Raw genomic sequence first — 19747 nt, forward strand, 5'->3', positions numbered from 1 at the left:
TTATGAGTCATGTGGATCCATCTTAAGTCCCAATACCGTGACTCCTACAGACCTCTCTGCTCTTCACAATTTTTTTCGGAGAATGTCATATGCCTGATCCCAGATCTGTTTGTGTGGTCTTGCCAATATGAGTCCAAAAAGAGGCAATAGCATAACTAGATCTGGGATCAGGCCATCAGTGTTAGCGATGGGAAATGACGGAGTTGCTCTATGACAGAGTTGCGATGGAGTTGCTCTGTGACGGAGTCGCTCTATGACACAGCTGCTCTGTGACGGAGTCACTCTATGACACAGCTGCTCTGTGACGGAGTCGCTCTATGACACAGCTGCTCTATGACACAGCTGCTCTGTGACCTAGTCACTCTATGACACAGCTGCTCTGTGACGGAGTCACTCTATGACACAGTTGCTCTGTGACGGAGTCGCTCTATGACACAGTTGCTCTGTGACGGAGTCGCTCTATGACACAGTTGCTCTGTGACTGACAGTGCTGTATCTATAGCTGTAACCACCGCCCTGGCCCGTTAAAACTCGGGCAGCCTGCCAAACACAATACAGCACATGATGCAGAGAGAGAGAGAGCAGAGAGAGAGAGAGCAGAGAGAGAGAGAGAGAGAGAGAGAGAGAGAGAGAGAGAGAGAGAGAGAGAGAGAGAGAGAGAGAGAGAGAGAGAGAGAGAGAGAGAGAGAGAGAGAGAGAGAGAGAGCAGAGAGAGAGCAGGGAGAGCAGAGAGAGAGCAGGGAGAGAGCAGAGAGAAAGCAGGGAGAGCAGAGAGAGAGCAGAGAGAGAGCGAGCAGGGAGAGAGCAGGGAGAGAGCAGAGAGAGAGAGAGAGCAGAGAGAGAGCAGGGAAAGAGCAGAGAGAAAGCAGGGAGAGAGCAGAGAGAGAGCAGAGAGAGAGCGAGCAGGGAGAGAGCAGGGAGAGAGCAGAGAGAGAGACAGAGAGAGAGACAGAGAGAGAGACAGAGAGAGAGACAGAGAGAGAGACAGAGAGAGAGCAGGGAGAGAGAGAGCAGAGAGAGAGACAGAGAGAGAGAGCAGAGAGAGAGACAGAGAGAGAGAGCAGAGAGAGCAGAGAGAGAGACAGAGAGAGAGAGAGCAGAGAGAGAGCAGAGAGAGAGACAGAGAGAGAGACAGAGAGAGAGAGACAGAGAGAGAGACAGAGACAGAGAGAGAGAGAGAGAGAGAGAGAGAGAGAGAGAGAGAGACAGAGAGAGAGAGCAGAAGAACAATACAGGAAGGTTTAGGCCTTTATTGCGGAGCCCTGTGGCTGGTGAAGACGTTTTATGTCCTAGATGTGGAGGTGTGGAGGTGTGGAGATGTGGAGGTGTGGAGATGTAGAGGTGTGGAGATGTGGAGGTGTGGAGGTGTGGAGATGTGGAGGTGTGGAGATGTGGAGGTGTGGAGATGTGGAGGTGTGGAGATGTGGAGGTGTGGAGGTGTGGAGATGTGGAGGTGTGGAAGTGTGGAGGTGTGGATTTGATTGAAACATTTTAAAAGGAAAACTTTAGTTTTTCGTGATAAACTCAGAAGCACCATCATAATGAGTCAATATAGTAATGATGTAAGTTGGATGTAGAATTTCATGGGTGGAATTTGCTCTTTTTTACTTTTAGGGAGGAAGGATAGGCATGTCAAGTCGCACACATGAAATAGCCCTGCTAGCCGCGGAGTTGGGTGTCCCGGTTAGTTCAACTTCCTGTTCCTCTGTTGTTGTGTGATGTGTCTGGCACTGACATAGACATACTTCAGTAGTCACAGGGCTTCTGGGTCATACTTCAGTAGTCACAGGGCTTCTGGGTCATACTTCAGTAGTCACAGGGCTTCTGGATCATACTTCAGTAGTCACAGGGCTTCTGGGTCATGCTTCAGTAGCGTCTTTTATCGGATCTTGGGCGTGGCTGAGTTGCACCCATGACCAGCTCGGAAACCAGATTGCATAGTGGAGAAGGTACGGTGGGATTCTAAATGGTCAGTAATCTGTTTATTAACTTGGCTTTCCAAGACTTTAGAAAGGCAGGGCAGGATGGATATAGGTCTGTAACAGTTTGGGTCTAGAGTGTCACCTCCTTTGAAGAGGGGGATGACCGCCGCAGCTTTCCAGTCTTTAGGGATCTCAGACGATACGAAAGAGAGGTTGAACAGGCTAGTAATAAGGGTTGCAATAATGGCGGCGGATAATTTTAGGAACAGAGGGTCCAGATTGTCTAGCCCAGCTGAATTCTAGGAGTCCAGATGTTGCAACTCTTTCAGAACATCAGCTGTCTGGATTTGGGTGAAGGAGAAATTGGGGAGGCTTGGGCAAGTTGCTGTGGGGGGTGCAGAGCTGTTGACCGGGGTAGGGGTAGCCAGGTGGAAAGCATGGCCAGCCGTAGTAGAATGCTCATTGAAATTCTTGATTATTGTAGATTTATCGGTGTTGACAGTGTTTTCCTAGCCTCAGTGCAGTGGGCAGCTGGGAGGAGGTGCTCTTATTCCGCATGGACTTTACAGTGTCCCAGAACTTTTGGGAGTTTGTGCTACAGGATGCACATTTCTGTTTGAAAAAGTTAGCCTTTGCTTTCATAACTGCCTGTGTATATTGGTTCCTAACTTCCCTGGAAAGTTGCATATCACGGGGGCTGTTCGATGCTAACGCAGTACACAGGATTTGTTTTGTGCTGATCAAGGGCAGTCAAGTCTGGAGGGCTGTATCAGTTCTTAGTTCTACATTTTTTGAACGGGGCATGCTTATTTAAGATGATGAGGAAAGCACTTTTAAAGATTAACCAGGCATCCTTTACTGACGGAATAAGGTCAATATCCTTCCAGGATACCTGGGCCAGGGCGATTAGAAAGGCCTGCTCGCTGAAGTGTTTTAGGGAGCATTTGACAGTCATGAGGGGTGGTCGTTTGACCGCAGACCCATTACGGATGCAGGCAATGAGGCAGTGATCGCTGAGATCCTGGTTGAAGACAGCAGAGGTGTATTTAGAGGGCAGGTTGGTCAGGATGATATCTGAGGGTGCCTGTGTTTACGGATTTGGGGTTGTACCTGGTAGGTTCCATGATAATTTGTGTGAGATTGAGGGCATCTAGCTTAGATTGTAGGACGCCCGGGGTGTTAAGCATATCCCAGTTTAGGTCACCTAACAGTAAAAACTCTGAAGATAAATGAGAGGCAATTAATTCACATATGGTGTCCAGGGCACAGCTGGGGGGCTGAGGGGGGTCTGTAACAAGCGGCAACAGTGAAAGACTTATTTCTGGTAAGGTGGAAGTTCGAACTGTGTGGGCACAGACCTGGATAGTAAGACAGAACTCTGCAGGCTATCTCTGCAGTAGATTGCAACTCCACCCCCTTTGGCAGTTCTATCTTGGCGGAAAATGTTGTAGTTGGGGATGGAAATGTCAGAGTTTTTGGTGGCCTTCCTAAGCCAGGATTCAGACACTGCTAGGACATCTGGGTTGGCAGAGTGTGCTAAAGCAGTGAATTAAACAAATTTAGGGAGGAGGCTTATGATGTTAACATGCATGAAACCAAGGCTTTTACGGTTACAGAATTCAACAAATGACAGCGCCTGGGGAATAGGAGTGGATCTGGGGGCTACAGGGCCTGGGTTAACCTCTACTTCACCAGAGGAACATCGAAAGAGTAGGATAAGGGTCCAGGCCAATTGGCAAAGGAGGTATTGTAGCCCTAGAATAAGCTGGTATTTGGGCCTTGCTCGAGGATAGCTCAAGGCTAGCTGGTGCTTGCTTGACCCTAAGCATACTGCTAAAGCAACACTTGAGTGGTTTAAGGGGAAACATTTAAATGTCTTGGAATGGCCTAGTCAAAGCCCAGACCTCAATCCAATTGAGAATCTGTGGTATGACTTAAAGATTGCTGTACACCAGCGGAACCCATCCAACTTGAAGGAGCTGGAGCAGTTTTGCCTTGAAGAATGGGCAAAAATCCTAGTGGCTAGATGTGCCAAGCTTATAGAAACATACACCGAGAGACTTGCAGCTGTAATTGCTGCGAAAGGTGGATCTACAAAGTTTTGACTTTGGGGGGGTGAATAGTTATTTCCATTTTTTTGTCTTATTTCTTGTTTGTTTCACAATTAAAAATATGTTGCATCTTGAAAGTGGTAGGCATGATGTGTAAATCAAATGATACAACCCCCCCCAAAAATCTATTTTAATTCCAGGTTGTAAGGCAACAAAATAGGAAAAATGCCATGGGGGGTAAATACTTTCGCAAGCCACTGTATATCCCCCAACACTTCTGATCCTGTTTATATCCCCCGACACTACTGATCCTGTATATATCCCCCAACACCACTGATCCTGTACTGATCCTGTTTATATCTCCCAACACTACTGATCCTGTTTATATCCCCCAACACTACTGATCCTGTTTATATCCCTCAACACTACTGATCCTGTTTATATCCCCCAACACCATTGATCCTGTTTATATCCCCCAACACTACGGCTCCTGTTTATATCCCCCAACACTACTGATCCTGTTTATATCCCCCAACACTATTGATCCTGTTTATATCCCCAACACTACTGATCCTGTTTATATCCCCCAACACTACTGATCCTGTTTATATCCCCCAACACTACTGATCATGTACTGATCCTGTTTATATCTCCCAACACCACTGATCCTGTTTCTATCCCCCAACACTACTGATCCTGTTTATATCCCCCAACACTACTGATCCTGTTTATATCCCCCAACACCACTGATCCTGTTTATATCCCCCAACACTACTGATCCTGTTTATATCCCCCAACACCACTGATCCTGTACTGATCCTGTTTATATCTCCCAACACTACTGATCCTGTTTATATCCCCCAACACTACTGATCCTGTTTACATCCCCCAACACTACTGATCCTGTACTGATCCTGTTCATATCCCCCAACACCACTGATCCTGTACAGATCCTGTTTATATCACCCAACACCATTGATCCTGTACTGATCCTGTTTATATCCCCCAACACTACTGATCCTGTTTATATCCCCCAACACTACTGATCCTGTACTGATCCTGTTTATATCCCCAAATACCACTGATCCTGTTTATATCTGCCAACACCACTAATCCTGTTTCTATCCCCCAACACTACTGATCCTGTTTATATCCCCCAATACCACTGATCCTGTTTATATCTGCCAACACCACTGATCCTGCTTCTATCCCCCAACACTACTGATCCTGTTTATATCCCCCAACACCATTGATCCTGTTGATATCTCCCAACACTACTGATCCTGTTTATATCCCCCAACACTACTGATCCTGTTTATATCCCCCAACACCACTGATCCTGTTTATATCCCCCAACACTACTGATCCTGTTTATATCCCCCAACACTACTGATCCTGCACTGATCCTGTTTATATCTCCCAACACTACTGATCCTGTTTATATCCCCCAACACTACTGATCCTGTTTATATCCCCCAACACTACTGATCCTGTTTATATCCCCCAACACTACTGATCCTGTTTATATCCCCCAACACTACTGATCCTGTTTATATCCCCCAACAACATTGATCCTGTTTATATCCCCCAACACCACTGATCCTGTTTATATCCCCCAACACCACTGATCCTGTTTATATCCCCCAACACTACTGATCCTGTTTATATCCCCCAACACTACTGATCCTGTTTATATCCCCCAACACCACTGATCCTGTTTATATCCCCCAACACTACTGATCCTGTTTATATCCCCCAACACCACTGATCCTGTTTATATCCCCCAACACTACTGATCCTGTTTATATCCCCCAACACCATTGATCCTGTTTATATCCCCCAACACCACTGATCCTGTTTATATCCCCCAACACCACTGATCCTGTTTATATCCCCCAACACCATTGATCCTGTTTATATCCCCCAACACTACTGATCCTGTTTATATCCCCCAACACTACTGATCCTGTACTGATCCTGGTTATATCCCCCAACACTACTGATCCTGTTTTTATCCCCCAACACTACTGATCCTGTTTATATCCCCCAACACTACTGATCCTGTACTGATCCTGGTTATATCCCCCAACACTACTGATCCTGTACTGATCCTGGTTATATCCCCCAACACCACTGATCCTGTTTATATCCCCCAACACTACTGATCCTGTTTATATCCCCCAACACTACTGATCCTGTACTGATCCTGGTTATATCCCCCAACACTACTGATCCTGTTTTTATCCCCCAACACTACTCATCTGGTTTCTATCCCCCAACACTACTGATCCTGTTTATATCCCCCAACACCATTGATACTGTTCACATCCTTGTGAGGAAACGGTTGACATGTAGACACACTGGTGACCTTTGTGAGGAAACGGTTGGCACGTGGACACACTGGTGACCTTTGTGAGGAAACGGTTGGCACGTGGACACACTGGTGACCTTTGTGAGGAAACTGTTGGCACGTGGACACACTGGTGAACTTTGTGAGGAAACTGTTGGCACGTGGACACACTGATGACCTTTGTGAGGAAACTGTTGGCATGTGGACACACTGGTGACTTTTGTGAGGAAACTGTTGGCACATGGACACTCTGGTGACCTTTGTGAGGAAACGGTTGGCACGTGGACACACTGGTGACCTTTGTGAGGAAACGGTTGGCACGTGGACACACTGGTGACCTTTGTGAGGAAACTGTTGGCACGTGGACACACTGGTGAACTTTGTGAGGAAACTGTTGGCATGTGGACACACTGGTGAACTTTGTGAGGAAACTGTTGGCATGTGGACACACTGATGACCTTTGTGAGGAAACTGTTGGCATATGGACACACTGGTGACCTTTGTGAGGAAACTGTTGGCATGTGGACACACTGGTGACCTTTGTGAGGAAACTGTTGGCATATGGACACACTGGTGACCTTTGTGATGAAAACTGTTGGCATGTGGACACACTGGTGACCTTTGTGAGGAAACTGTTGGCATGTGGACACACTGATGACCTTTGTGAGGAAACTGTTGGCATGTGGACACACTGGTGACCTTTGTGAGGAAACTGTTGGCATGTGGACACACTGGTGACCTTTGTGAGGAAACTGTTGGCACGTGGACACACTGGTGACCTTTGTGAGGAAACTGTTGGCATATGGACACACTGGTGACCTTTGTGAGGAAACTGTTGGCATGTGGACACACTGGTGACCTTTGTGAGGAAACTGTTGGCATATGGACACACTGGTGACCTTTGTGAGGAAACTGTTGGCATGTGGACACACTGGTGACCTTTGTGAGGAAACTGTTGGCATGTGGACACACTGGTGACCTTTGTGAGGAAACTGTTGGCACGTGGACACACTGGTGACCTTTGTTGCAGAGTCTTTGGTTTTTTGTCAGTTATGGGATTTGAGTTTTGGAATGTTTCAATGCGCCTTATGCTTTCTTAACGCTATCAGTGTGTCCCATAACATGTGTGATAAATTTACTGTTCATGGTATCTCTCTGATGCATTCACCAGACTGTCAACTTTTGACCTGACATTCACTTAAATTGAATAAAATAAACTCTATTGATACTCAAAGGGGAAATGTGATGTACTGGATGACTTGTGAACAACTTTTACTGCCGGCACTGTTTCTGACACTACACCACTGTTGTTTCCCCCTTACAGGAGGAGTACAGGGCCGAGAGCATCAGCTGGCACAACATCGACTACATCGACAACACAGGCTGCATCAACCTCATCAGCAAGAAGCCCACCGCGCTGCTCCACCTGCTGGACGAAGAGTGCAAGTACGTGAGCTGTCATGTCGGAGCCTTTCTCCTTCCTTTTTACTGCACATTTACATTTTAGTCATTTAGCTGACGCTCCTAAAGCACTACCTCAGGGCGGTTTCCTGCCACATTTAGAGGTGTACTTTCTTAGCCATGGCTCCTAAAGCACTACCTCAGGGCGGTTTCCTGCCACATTTAGAGGTGTACTTTCTTAGCCATGGCTCCTACAGCACTACTTTAGGGCGGTTTTCCTGCCACATTTAGAGGTGTACTTTCTTAGCCATGGCTCCTAAAGCACTACCTCAGGGCGGTTTCCTGCCACATTTAGAGGTGTACTTTCTTAGCCATGGCTCCTAAAGCACTACCTCAGGGTGGTTTTCCTGCCACATTTAGAGGTGTACTTTCTTAGCCATGACATCCATCCGCAGTAAAAAATAAAAGGACCCGTTCTCGAATGTCCTCAGGCTCCATAGAACATAGTTTTGGGGTGAAGATTTAGACCGGGCTCAGAAGAACGTGGTAGGCTATGTTTTGGTGATATGTCAAACTTCTTTAGAACAAAGCCAATGTAAAACCAAGTTGGTTACATTGCTGGACCAACACTCATTGCCAATGACCTTAGAATCATCCCACATGAGCAGAGCACAGACAAGATGAGGAATATAGGCTAACAACACTCTTCATTAGTAGCGAAATACTTGATTGATTACAACATTAGCCAAGCTAACTTAAGCACATAAAAACACGCTATCTCATATATTTGCCTTTCTGGGGCACACGTACGCCCTATATAAAGCCTCTCACATAGGCCACTACACAATCCCATTTCAATCCCTCGTAAATTAAACCCACCCTCGCATACAAAAACACAGGACCGCCATGACCATATTAGCCGCGTGAGCTAGCTAACCTAACCTAACCTATCCACTTAGGGCTGTTAGTAGTGTTACTTTAAGGGAGCTTGTTTTAGTGAATGGCGTGGTGTTGCTTTAAGGGAGCTTGTTTTAGTGAGTGGTGTTGCTTTATGGGAGCTTGTTTTAGTGAGTAGTGTTACTTTAAGGGAGCTTGTTTTAGTGTGTAGTGTGGTGTTGCTTTAAGGGAGCATGTTTTAGTGAATGGTGTGGTGTTGCTTTAAGGGAGCATGTTTTAGTGAATGGTGTGGTGTTGCTTTAAGGGAGCTTGTTTTAGTGAGTGGTGTTGCTTTACGGGAGCTTGTTTTAGTGAGCGGTGTTGCTTTAAGGGAGCTTGTTTTGATGAGTAGTGTTACTTTAAGGGAGCTTGTTTTAGTGAGTAGTGTTACTTTAAGGGAGCTTGTTTTAGTGAGTAGTGTTGCTTTAAGGGAGCTTGTTTTAGTGAGTGGTGTGGTGTTGCTTTAAGGGAGCTTGTTTTAGTGAGTGGTGTGATCTGGAACCATTTGGAACCAGTAGATACCCTAGTCTCCCATCCTACAGTCCTAACCCTAGTCCCCACCCTCTTCTCTGTCCCTTTAGTTTCCCCCAGGCCTCGAACCAGACCCTGCTGGACAAGTTCAAACGGCAGCATGAGGGGAACAGCTACATCGAGTTCCCCGCCGTCATGGAGCCCGCCTTCATTATCTGCCACTACGCCGGCAAAGTCAAGTACGGCATCAAGGTAAGGACTGCTGACGTGACCACATGTCCCTGTAGATTCAGTGTCAGTCACAACCCATCCGCGAATCATTCGTTCACAACAGCTCTGTGTGTCAACCTATATGATAGCCTTATGTCAGAGTTGGGCTATTACTGACGGACACTACTGGCAAGGTTTTGTCCATTAATGGTAAAATCAAATCAATTTATTTAGCCTTTCTTACATCAGCTGATATCTCAAAGTGCTGTACAGAAACCCAGCATTAAACCCCCCAAACAGCAACCAATGCAGGTGTAGAAGCACGGTGGCTAGGAAAAACTCCCTAGAAAGGCCAGAACCTAGGAAGAAACCTAGAGAGGAACCAGGCTATGAGGGGTGGCCAGTCCTCTTCTGACAGTGCCAGGTGGAGATTATAACAGAACATGGCCAAGATGTTCAAATGTTCATAAATGACCAGCATGGTCAAATAATAATAATCACAGTAGTTGTCGAGGGTGCAGCAAGTCAGCACCTCAGGAGTAAATGTCAGTTGGCTTTTCATAGCCGATCATTAAGAGTATCTCTACCGCTCTAGCTGTCTCTAGAAAGTTGAAAACAGCAGGTCTGGGACAGGTAGCACGTCTGGTGAACAGGTCAGGGTTCCATAGCCACAGGCAGAACAGTTGAAACTGGAGCAGCAGCACGGCCAGGTGGACTGGGGACAGCAAGGAGTCATCATGCCGAGTAGTCCTGAGGCATGGTCCTAGGGCTCAGGTCCTCCGAGAGAGAGAAAGAAAGAAAGAAAGAGAGAATTAGAGAGAGCATACTTAAACTCACACAGGACACCGGATAAGACAGAAGAAATACTCCAGATATAACTAACTGACCCTAGCCCCCCGACACATAAACTACCGCAGCATAAATACTGGAGGCTGAGACAGGAGGGGTCAGGAGACACTGTGGCCCCATCCGATGATACCCCCGGACAGGGCCAAACAGGCAGGATATAACACTTTGCCAGAGGACACCCCCCACACCACTAGAGGGATATCTTCAACTACCAACTTACCATCCTGAGACAAGGCCGAGTATAGCCCACAAAGATCTCCGACCACGGCACAACCCAACGGGGGGCGCCAACCGAAACAGGAAGATCACGTCAGTGACTCAACCCACTCAAGTGACGCACCCCTCCTAGGGACAGCATGGAAGAGCACCAGTAAGTAAGCCAGTGACTCAGCCCCTGTAATAGGGTTAGAGGCAGAGAATCCCAGTGGAAAGAGGGGAACTGGCCAGGCAGAGACAGCAAGGGCGGTTCATTGCTCCAGAGCCTTTCTGTTCACCTTCACACTCCTGGGCCAGACTACACTCAATCATATGACCCACTGAAGAGATGAGTCTTCAGTAAAGACTTAAAGGTTGAGACCAAGTCTGCGTCTCTCACATGGGTAGGCAGACCATTCCATAAAAATGGAGCTCTATAGGAGAAAGCCCTGCCTCCAGCTGTTTGCTTAGAAATTCTAGGGACAATTAGGAGGCCTGCATCTTGTCACCGGAGCGTACGTGTAGGTATGTACGGCAGGACCAAATCGGAAAGATAGGTAGGAGCAAGCCCATGTAATGCTTTGTAGGGTAGCAGTAAAACCTTGAAATCAGCCCTAGCCTTAACAGGAAGCCAGTGTAGGGAGGCTGGCACTGGAGTAATATGATAACACTGAATATACACTGAAAAATACAAAATCAAATAAAAATATAGGACAAAACACATCACCACAAGCGAGACACCACAACACTAAATAAAGAGAGACCTAAGGCAACAACATAGGATGGCAGCAACACATGACAACACAGCATGGTAGCAACACCACATGACAACAACATGGTAGCAGCACAACATGACAACACAGCATGGTAGCAACACCACATGACAACAACATGGTAGCAGCACAACATGACAACAACATGGTAGCAGCACAACATGACAACAACATGGTAGCAACACCACATGACAACAACATGGTAGCAGCACAACATGACAACAACATGGTAGCAACACAACATGACAACAACATGGTAGTAACACAACATGACAACAACATGGTAGCAACACAACATGACAACAACATGGTAGCAACACAACATGACAACAACATGGTAGCAACACAACATGACAACAACATGGTAGTAACACAACATGACAACAACATGGTAGCAACACAACATGACAACAACATGGTAGCAACACAACATGACAACAACATGGTAGCAGCACAACATGACAACAACATGGTAGCAGCACAACATGACAACAACATGGTAGCAGCACAACATGACAACATGGTAGCAGCACAACATGACAACAACATGGTAGTAACACAACACAGAAGCAGCACAACATGGTAGCAGCACAACATGGTAGCAACACAACATGGTAGCAGCACAAAACATGGTACAAACATTATTGGGCACAAGACAACAGCACAAAGGGCAAGAAGGTAGAGACAACAATACATCACACAAAGCAGCCACAACTGTCAGTGTCCATGATTGAGTCTTTGAGTGACAAGCTTGTAGCGTCATACCCAAGAAGACTTGAGGCTGCAATTGCTGCCAAAGGTGCTTCAACAACGTACTGAGTAAGTACTGTCATTATGGGGTGTTGTGTGTAGATTGATGAGGGAAAATAACAATTTAAACAATTTTAGAATAAGGCTGTAGCATAACAAAATATTGGAAAAAGTCAAGGGGTTTGAATACTTTCCGAATGCTCTGTATGTTAAGCATCAAACAGACTGAAACATAGTAGATCCAGTGGATAGATCTCATCACTATATTCTGCCCCTACAGGACTTCAGGGAGAAGAACACTGATCACATGCGTCCGGACATCGTGGCCCTGTTGAAGAGCAGTAAGAACGCCTTCATCTGTGGCCTGATGGGCATCGACCCGGTGGCCACCTTCCGCTGGGCCGTCCTCAGAACCTATTTCAGAGCCATGGTAGCCTTCAGGGAGGCTGGGAAGAGACACGCCGACAAGAAGACTGGTGAGACCATAGACTGCTGGTGTAGCCATACATGGGGTGGCAGGGTAGCCTAGTGGTTAGAGTGTTGGACTAGTAACCGAAAGGTTGCAAGTTCGAATCCCTGAGCTGACAAGGTACAAATTTGTCGTTCTACCCCTCAACAGGCAGTTAACACACTGTTCCTAGTTAAATAAAGGTAAAATAGCTATACACACAGACTCTTGAACATACACATTAGGCTTAATCTCCTATTATTACATGGTGAGCTTCCACATTAGGCTTCATCTCCTATAAATACATGGTGAGCTTCCACATTAGGCTTCATCTCCTATTATTACATGGTGAGCTTCCACATTAGGCTTAATCTACTATAAATACATGTTGAGCTTCCACATTAGGCTTCATCTCCTATAAATACATGTTGAGCTTCCACATTAGGCTTCATCTCCTATAAATACATGGTGAGCTTCCACATTAGTATTCATCTCCTATAAATACATGGTGAGCTTCCACATTAGGCTTCATCTCCTATTATTACATGTTGAGCTTCCACATTAGGCTTCATCTCCTATTATTACATGGTGAGCTTCCACATTAGGCTTAATCTACTATAAATACATGTTGAGCTTCCACATTAGGCTTCATCTCCTATAAATACATGTTGAGCTTCCACATTAGGCTTCATCTCCTATAAATACATGGTGAGCTTCCACATTAGTATTCATCTCCTATAAATACATGGTGAGCTTCCACATTAGGCTTCATCTCCTATAAATACATGGTGAGCTTCCACATTAGTATTCATCTCCTATAAATACATGGTGAGCTTCCACATTAGGCTTCATCTCCTATTATTACATGGTGAGCTTCCACATTAGGCTTAATCTACTATAAATACATGTTGAGCTTCCACATTAGGCTTCATCTCCTATAAATACATGTTGAGCTTCCACATTAGGCTTCATCTCCTATTATTACATGGTGAGCTTCCACATTAGGCTTAATCTCCTATAAATACATGTTGAGCTTCCACATTAGGCTTCATCTCCTATTATTACATGGTGAGCTTCCACATTAGTATTCATCTCCTATAAATACATGGTGAGCTTCCACATTAGGCTTAATCTACTATAAATACATGTTGAGCTTCCACATTAGTATTCATCTCCTATAAATACATGGTGAGCTTCCACATTAGGCTTCATCTCCTATAAATACATGGTGAGCTTCCACATTAGGCTTCATCTCCTTCGGTTGCATGACATTGTCAAACTTTTCGCCAACTTAACACATGATTTATTCCTCTCTCTTGCTCTCCTTCTATTTCTCTCTCTCTCTCTCTCTCTCTCTCTCTCTCTCTCTCTCTCTCCCCCTCCCTCCCTCCCTCCCTCCCTCCCTCTCAGTGAATGATGCTGCTGTACCGTGTGTTGTCAAGAGCGTGGACAGCTTCAGCTTCCTCCACCACCCTGTGCACCAGAGGAGCCTTGAGATCCTGCAGAGATGCAAAGATGAGAAATACAGTAAGAAGACTCCAAGTCCCACAATGCTCTATGCTACCCAGCTCTCTTTTCCTGGAAAAGGAAGCAAACAATTAGCTAGTTCTGAATTAACTTGTTCTCACTCGACAAAAGGCCCAACTGTGTGATATTACAGCCGTTTTTGATCATTTAACACAGGGATGGGCTACTCTGATGAGGGTGGATCTGAACTCGTCATGAGGGGCCGCAATTGCTCGTGGGTCTGCGTACCCAATTTTATAACTCATTTCCTGGAATTGTACACATTCTGCCATAAGGTAGAGAGAAATGTTTGCCGTTTTGAATATGATATCTGAGTGAGACTGACTAAAGTGACTATGGATAGATAATAAACCAAGTGTGTGAGGGGGGTCAATGCAATTAGTCTGGGTGTCCATTTGATTATCTGTTCAGGAGTCTTATGGCGTGGGGGTAGAAGCTGTTAAGAAGCCTTCTGGACCTAGAGTTGGGGCTAAAGTATCGCTTTCCGTGTGGTAGCGGAGTGAACTTACTTGATCTGATATCACCATTCAATAATGGAGTTGCATGTGTATCCTTCTCTCTCTCTCTCCTTAACTCTCTCTCTCTCCTCATGTCTCTCTCTCTCCTCATGTTTCTCTCTCTCCTTAACTCTCTCTCTCTCCTCATGTCTCTCTCTCTCCTCCTGTCTCTCTCTCTCTCCTGCTGTCTCTCTCTCTCTCCTTAACTCTCTCTCTCTCCTTAACTCTCTCTCTCTCTTCATGTCTCTCTCTCTCCTCATGTATCTCTCTCTCTCCTCATGTCTCTCTCTCCTTAACTATCTCTCTCCTCATGCCTCTCTTTCTCTCCTTAACTCTCTCTCTCCTAATGTTTCTCTCTCCTCATGTCTCTCTCTCTCATGTCTCTCTCTCTCCTCATGTCTCTCTCTCTCATGTCTCTCTCTCTCCTCATGTCTCTCTCTCTCATGTCTCTCGCTCTCCTCATGTCTCTCTCTCTCCTTAACTCTCTCTCTCCTCATGTCTCTCTCTCTCCTCATGTCTCTCTCTCATGTCTCTCTCTCTCCTCATGTCTCTCTCTCTCATGTCTCTCTCTCTCCTCATGTCTCTCTCTCTCATGTCTCTCGCTCTCCTCATGTCTCTCTCTCTCCTTAACTCTCTCTTTCCTCATGTCTCTCTCTCTCCTCATGTCTCTCTCTCTCCTCTCTCTCTCTCCTCATGTCGCTCTCTCAACTCTCTCTCTTCTCACGTCTCTCTCTCTCACGTCTCTCTCTCTCCTCATGTCTCTCTCTCTCTCTCAACTCTCTCTCTTCTCATGTCTCTCTCTCTCATCAACTCTCTCTCTTCTCATGTCTCTCTTTCTCTCCTCAACTCTCTCTCTCCTCATGTCTCTCTCTTCTCATGTCTCTCTCTCTCCTCATGTCTCTCTCTTCTCATGTCTCTCTCTCTTCTCATGTCCCTCTCTTTCCTCAACCCTCTCTCTCCTCATGTCTCTCTCTCCTCATGTCTCTGTCTCTCCTCATGTCTCTCTCTTTCTTCTCATGTCTCTCTCTTCTCATGTCTCTCCTCATGTCTCTCTCTCTCCTCAACTCTCTCTCTCCTCAACTCTCTCTCTCTCGTCTCTCTCTCCTCAACTCTCTCTCTCTTCTCAACTCTCTCTCTCTCTCCTCAACTCTCTCTCTCTCTCCTCAACTCTCTCTCTCCTCATGTCTCTCTGTCTCCTCAACCCTCTCTCTCCTCATGTCTCTCTCTCCTCAACTCTCTGTCCGTCCTCCCTTCCATCTCTGTCTTGTACAGATATCACTCGAAAGAATCCCCGGACGCCCTTGTCAGACCTCCAGGGCAGCAACACACTGAAGGAAAAGCCCACCAGGTACCTATCACACTGTTTTATGGATTCTCAAAGCATACATTTACTTTTTATGGATACATTTTTCACTCTTTCTCTCCCTCTCCCCCCTCTCTTTCTGTCACTCTATCTCTCCTCTAGGGATGGTTATGGCGTGGGCTGTAACGGGCGTCGCTCCAGACAGGGTGGTCTGTCCTCCTCTGGCACAGAGTTTGATGATGGCATCTTCTTCAACTCTACTAGCAGCAAGCTGCTGGAGAGGGCACAGAGCATCCTCATGTGTGTATGACTACAAAGTAAAATCAAAGTGTATCGGTCGTGTACACCGTTTTTGCAGACGTTATCTCTGCTGCAGGGAAATGCCGATGTTTCCAGCTCCAAAAATGCAGCAATATCTAGTACCACAATAACAATACACACAATCTAAAAGTTACAATAACAATACACACAATCTAAAAGTTAAAAAGAACAAAGACATTAAGACAGAAATATTAGAGGTCTGGAATATAAATACATCTACACTGAATGGACAAAACATTAGGAACAGAGTCTGGAATATAAATACATCTACACTGATACACTGAATGGACAAAACATTAGAAACAGAGTCAGGAATATAAATACATCTACATTGATGCACTGAATGGACAAAACATTAGAAACAGAGTCAGGAATATAAATACATCTACACTGAATGGACAAAACATTAGAAACAGAGTCAGGAATATAAATACATCTACACTGATACACTGAATGGACAAAACATTAGGAACAGAGTCAGGAATATAAATACATCTACATTGATGCACTGAATGGATAAAACATTAGAAACAGAGTCTGGAATATAAATACATCTACACTGAATGGACAAAACATTAGGAACAGAGTCTGGAATATAATTACATCTACATTGATGCACTGAATGGACAAAACATTAGAAACAGAGTCAGGAATATAAATACATCTACACTGATACACTGAATGGACAAAACATTAGGAACAGAGTCTGGAATATAATTACATCTACACTGATACACTGAATGGACAAAACATTAGGAACAGAGTCAGGAATATAATTACATCTACACTGAATGGACAAAACATTAGAAACAGAGTCAGGAATATAAATACATCTACACTGATACACTGAATGGACAAAACATTAGGAACAGAGTCTGGAATATAATTACATCTACACTGATACACTGAATGGACAAAACATTAGGAACAGAGTCAGGAATATAAATACATCTACACTGAGTGGACAAAACATTAGGAACAGAGTCTGGAATATAAATACATCTACACTGATACACTGAATGGACAAAACATTAGGAACAGAGTCTGGAATATAAATACATCTACACTGATACACTGAATGGACAAAACATTAGGAACAGAGTCTGGAATATAAATACATCTACACTGATACACTGAATGGACAAAACATTAGAAACAGAGTCTGGAATATAATTACATCTACACTGATACACTGAATGGACAAAACATTAGGAACAGAGTCTGGAATATAATTACATCTACACTGATACACTGAATGGACAAAACATTAGGAACAGAGTCAGGAATATAAATACATCTACACTGATACACTGAATGGACAAAACATTAGGAACAGAGTCTGGAATATAATTACATCTACACTGATACACTAAATGGACAAAACATTAGGAACAGAGTCAGGAATATAAATACATCTACACTGATACACTGAATGGACAAAACATTAGGAACAGAGTCAGGAATATAAATACATCTACACTGAATGGACAAAACATTAGGAACAGAGTCAGGAATATAAATACATCTACACTGAGTGGACAAAACATTAGGAACAGAGTCTGGAATATAAATACATCTACACTGATACACTGAATGGACAAAACATTAGGAACAGAGTCTGGAATATAAATACATCTACACTGATACACTGAATGGACAAAACATTAGGAACAGAGTCAGGAATATAATTACATCTACACTGATACACTGAATGGACAAAACATTAGGAACAGAGTCTGGAATATAATTACATCTACACTGATACACTGAATGGACAAAACATTAGAAACAGAGTCAGGAATATAAATACATCTACATTGATGCACTGAATGGACAAAACATTAGGAACAGAGTCTGGAATATAATTACATCTACACTGATACACTGAATGGACAAAACATTAGGAACAGAGTCAGGAATATAAATACATCTACACTGAATGGACAAAACATTAGGAACAGAGTCTGGAATATAATTACATCTACACTGATACACTGAATGGACAAAACATTAGGAACAGAGTCTGGAATATAAATACATCTACACTGAATGGACAAAACATTAGGAACAGAGTCTGGAATATAATTACATCTACACTGATACACTGAATGGACAAAACATTAGGAACAGAGTCAGGAATATAAATACATCTACACTGAATGGACAAAACATTAGGAACAGAGTCAGGAATATAATTACATCTACACTGATACACTGAATGGACAAAACATTAGGAACAGAGTCAGGAATATAAATACATCTACACTGATACACTGAATGGACAAAACATTAGGAACAGAGTCAGGAATATAATTACATCTACACTGATACACTGAATGGACAAAACATTAGGAACAGAGTCAGGAATATAAATACATCTACACTGATACACTGAATGGACAAAACATTAGGAACAGAGTCTGGAATATAAATACATCTACACTGAATGGACAAAACATGTGAAAAAAAAATGTGACCATCACCATGAACGCTCAAGCCACAGTCAGAAACCATGGACAGGCAGTGGTCAATGTGTGTTCATATACAGTACGTTAATTCGGTAGTTTATCTGACAACCAATCTCTCTCCCAAAGGCGGAACAAAAACTACAAGTCCAAGCCCAGCTTACCGAAGGTAAGGTCCTGACAAAGTCGTGGCCATCTTACACCTTGAAAGTACAAGTGATATTTTCTCTATGGTTTCAATGTGACATACGATCTAATTCTAGGAGGAAATCTCAATAGTGATGTAATGGATTACAGCAGTAATAGTTTAGAAGAGGAATAGGTCTGTGCATTCTTTGGAATACTATACTGTCTGACCGTGTTCTTATGGCGCTTCCTGTGTCTGAGCAGCACCTGTTGGACGTGAAGTCTCTGAGGTACCTGAGCAGCGTGACCCTCCACGACCGCATCACTAAGTCCCTCCTCCTCCTGCACAAGAAGAAGAAAACCCCCAGCATCAGCGCCCAGTTCCAGGTTAGACTCCTCTCTCCCTTTAGTGGCTCTGCGTCCTTCATCTCTGCACAGCCCTCAGACCAACACCCAGCATCAGCGCCCAGTTCCAGGTTAGACTCCTCTCTCCCTTTAGTGGCTCTGCGTCCTTCATCTCTGCACAGCCCTCAAACCAACACCCAGCATCAGCGCCCAGTTCCAGGTTAGACTCCTCTCTCCCTTTAGTGGCTCTGCGTCCTTCATCTCTGCACAGCCCTCAGACCAACACCCAGCATCAGCACCCAGTTCCAGGTTAGACTCCTCTCTCCCTTTAGTGGCTCTGCGTCCTTCATCTCTGCACAGCCCTCAGACCAACACCCAGCATCAGCACCCAGTTCCAGGTTAGACTCCTCTCTCCCTTTAGTGGCTCTGCGTCCTTCATCTCTGCACAGCCCTCAGACCAACACCCAGCATCAGCACCCAGTTCCAGGTTAGACTCCTCTCTCCCTTTAGTGGCTCTGCGTCCTTCATCTCTGCACAGCCCTCAGACCAACACCCAGCATCAGCACCCAGTTCCAGGTTAGACTCCTCTCTCCCTTTAGTGGCTCTGCGTCCTTCATCTCTGCACAGCCCTCAGACCAACATCCAACACTCAGCTCCTACGTATCTCGAGGCACTTTGTGAAGATCTTAAGAATTACATAAATGAAAATATGTCATAGTGATGATCTCAGATCAAATGATCTCAGATCAAAAGGGCAAGAGGTTGATTTGGAATGGAAGATGAGTCTACTATAATAAACAACATTTA

General features: G+C 44.7%; 1 protein-coding gene across 3 annotated transcripts in view; it reads left to right on the plus strand.

Moving 5' to 3' along the window:
• The window catches only part of LOC110522717 (unconventional myosin-IXAb), a 270164-nt gene that overhangs the window by 171661 nt on the left and 78756 nt on the right, over nucleotides 1-19747 (plus strand). For all 3 annotated transcript variants that reach the window (XR_016495073.1, XM_090231067.1, XM_090231068.1), the window contains exons 11-18: nucleotides 7648-7769; nucleotides 9242-9383; nucleotides 12189-12384; nucleotides 13767-13883; nucleotides 15653-15728; nucleotides 15846-15983; nucleotides 18599-18638; nucleotides 18860-18982. Coding sequence is in view for 2 of the 3 variants with exons in the window: in XM_090231067.1 (XP_090087193.1) it covers nucleotides 7648-7769; nucleotides 9242-9383; nucleotides 12189-12384; nucleotides 13767-13883; nucleotides 15653-15728; nucleotides 15846-15983; nucleotides 18599-18638; nucleotides 18860-18982 (954 nt within the window). In the remaining variant the exon portion in view is untranslated. The remainder of the gene's footprint in view (nucleotides 1-7647; nucleotides 7770-9241; nucleotides 9384-12188; nucleotides 12385-13766; nucleotides 13884-15652; nucleotides 15729-15845; nucleotides 15984-18598; nucleotides 18639-18859; nucleotides 18983-19747) is intronic.

Source organism: Oncorhynchus mykiss, chromosome 4 (assembly GCF_057628025.1).
Source record: "Oncorhynchus mykiss isolate SJ-2025 chromosome 4, ASM5762802v1, whole genome shotgun sequence".
Taxonomy (NCBI): domain Eukaryota; kingdom Metazoa; phylum Chordata; class Actinopteri; order Salmoniformes; family Salmonidae; genus Oncorhynchus; species Oncorhynchus mykiss.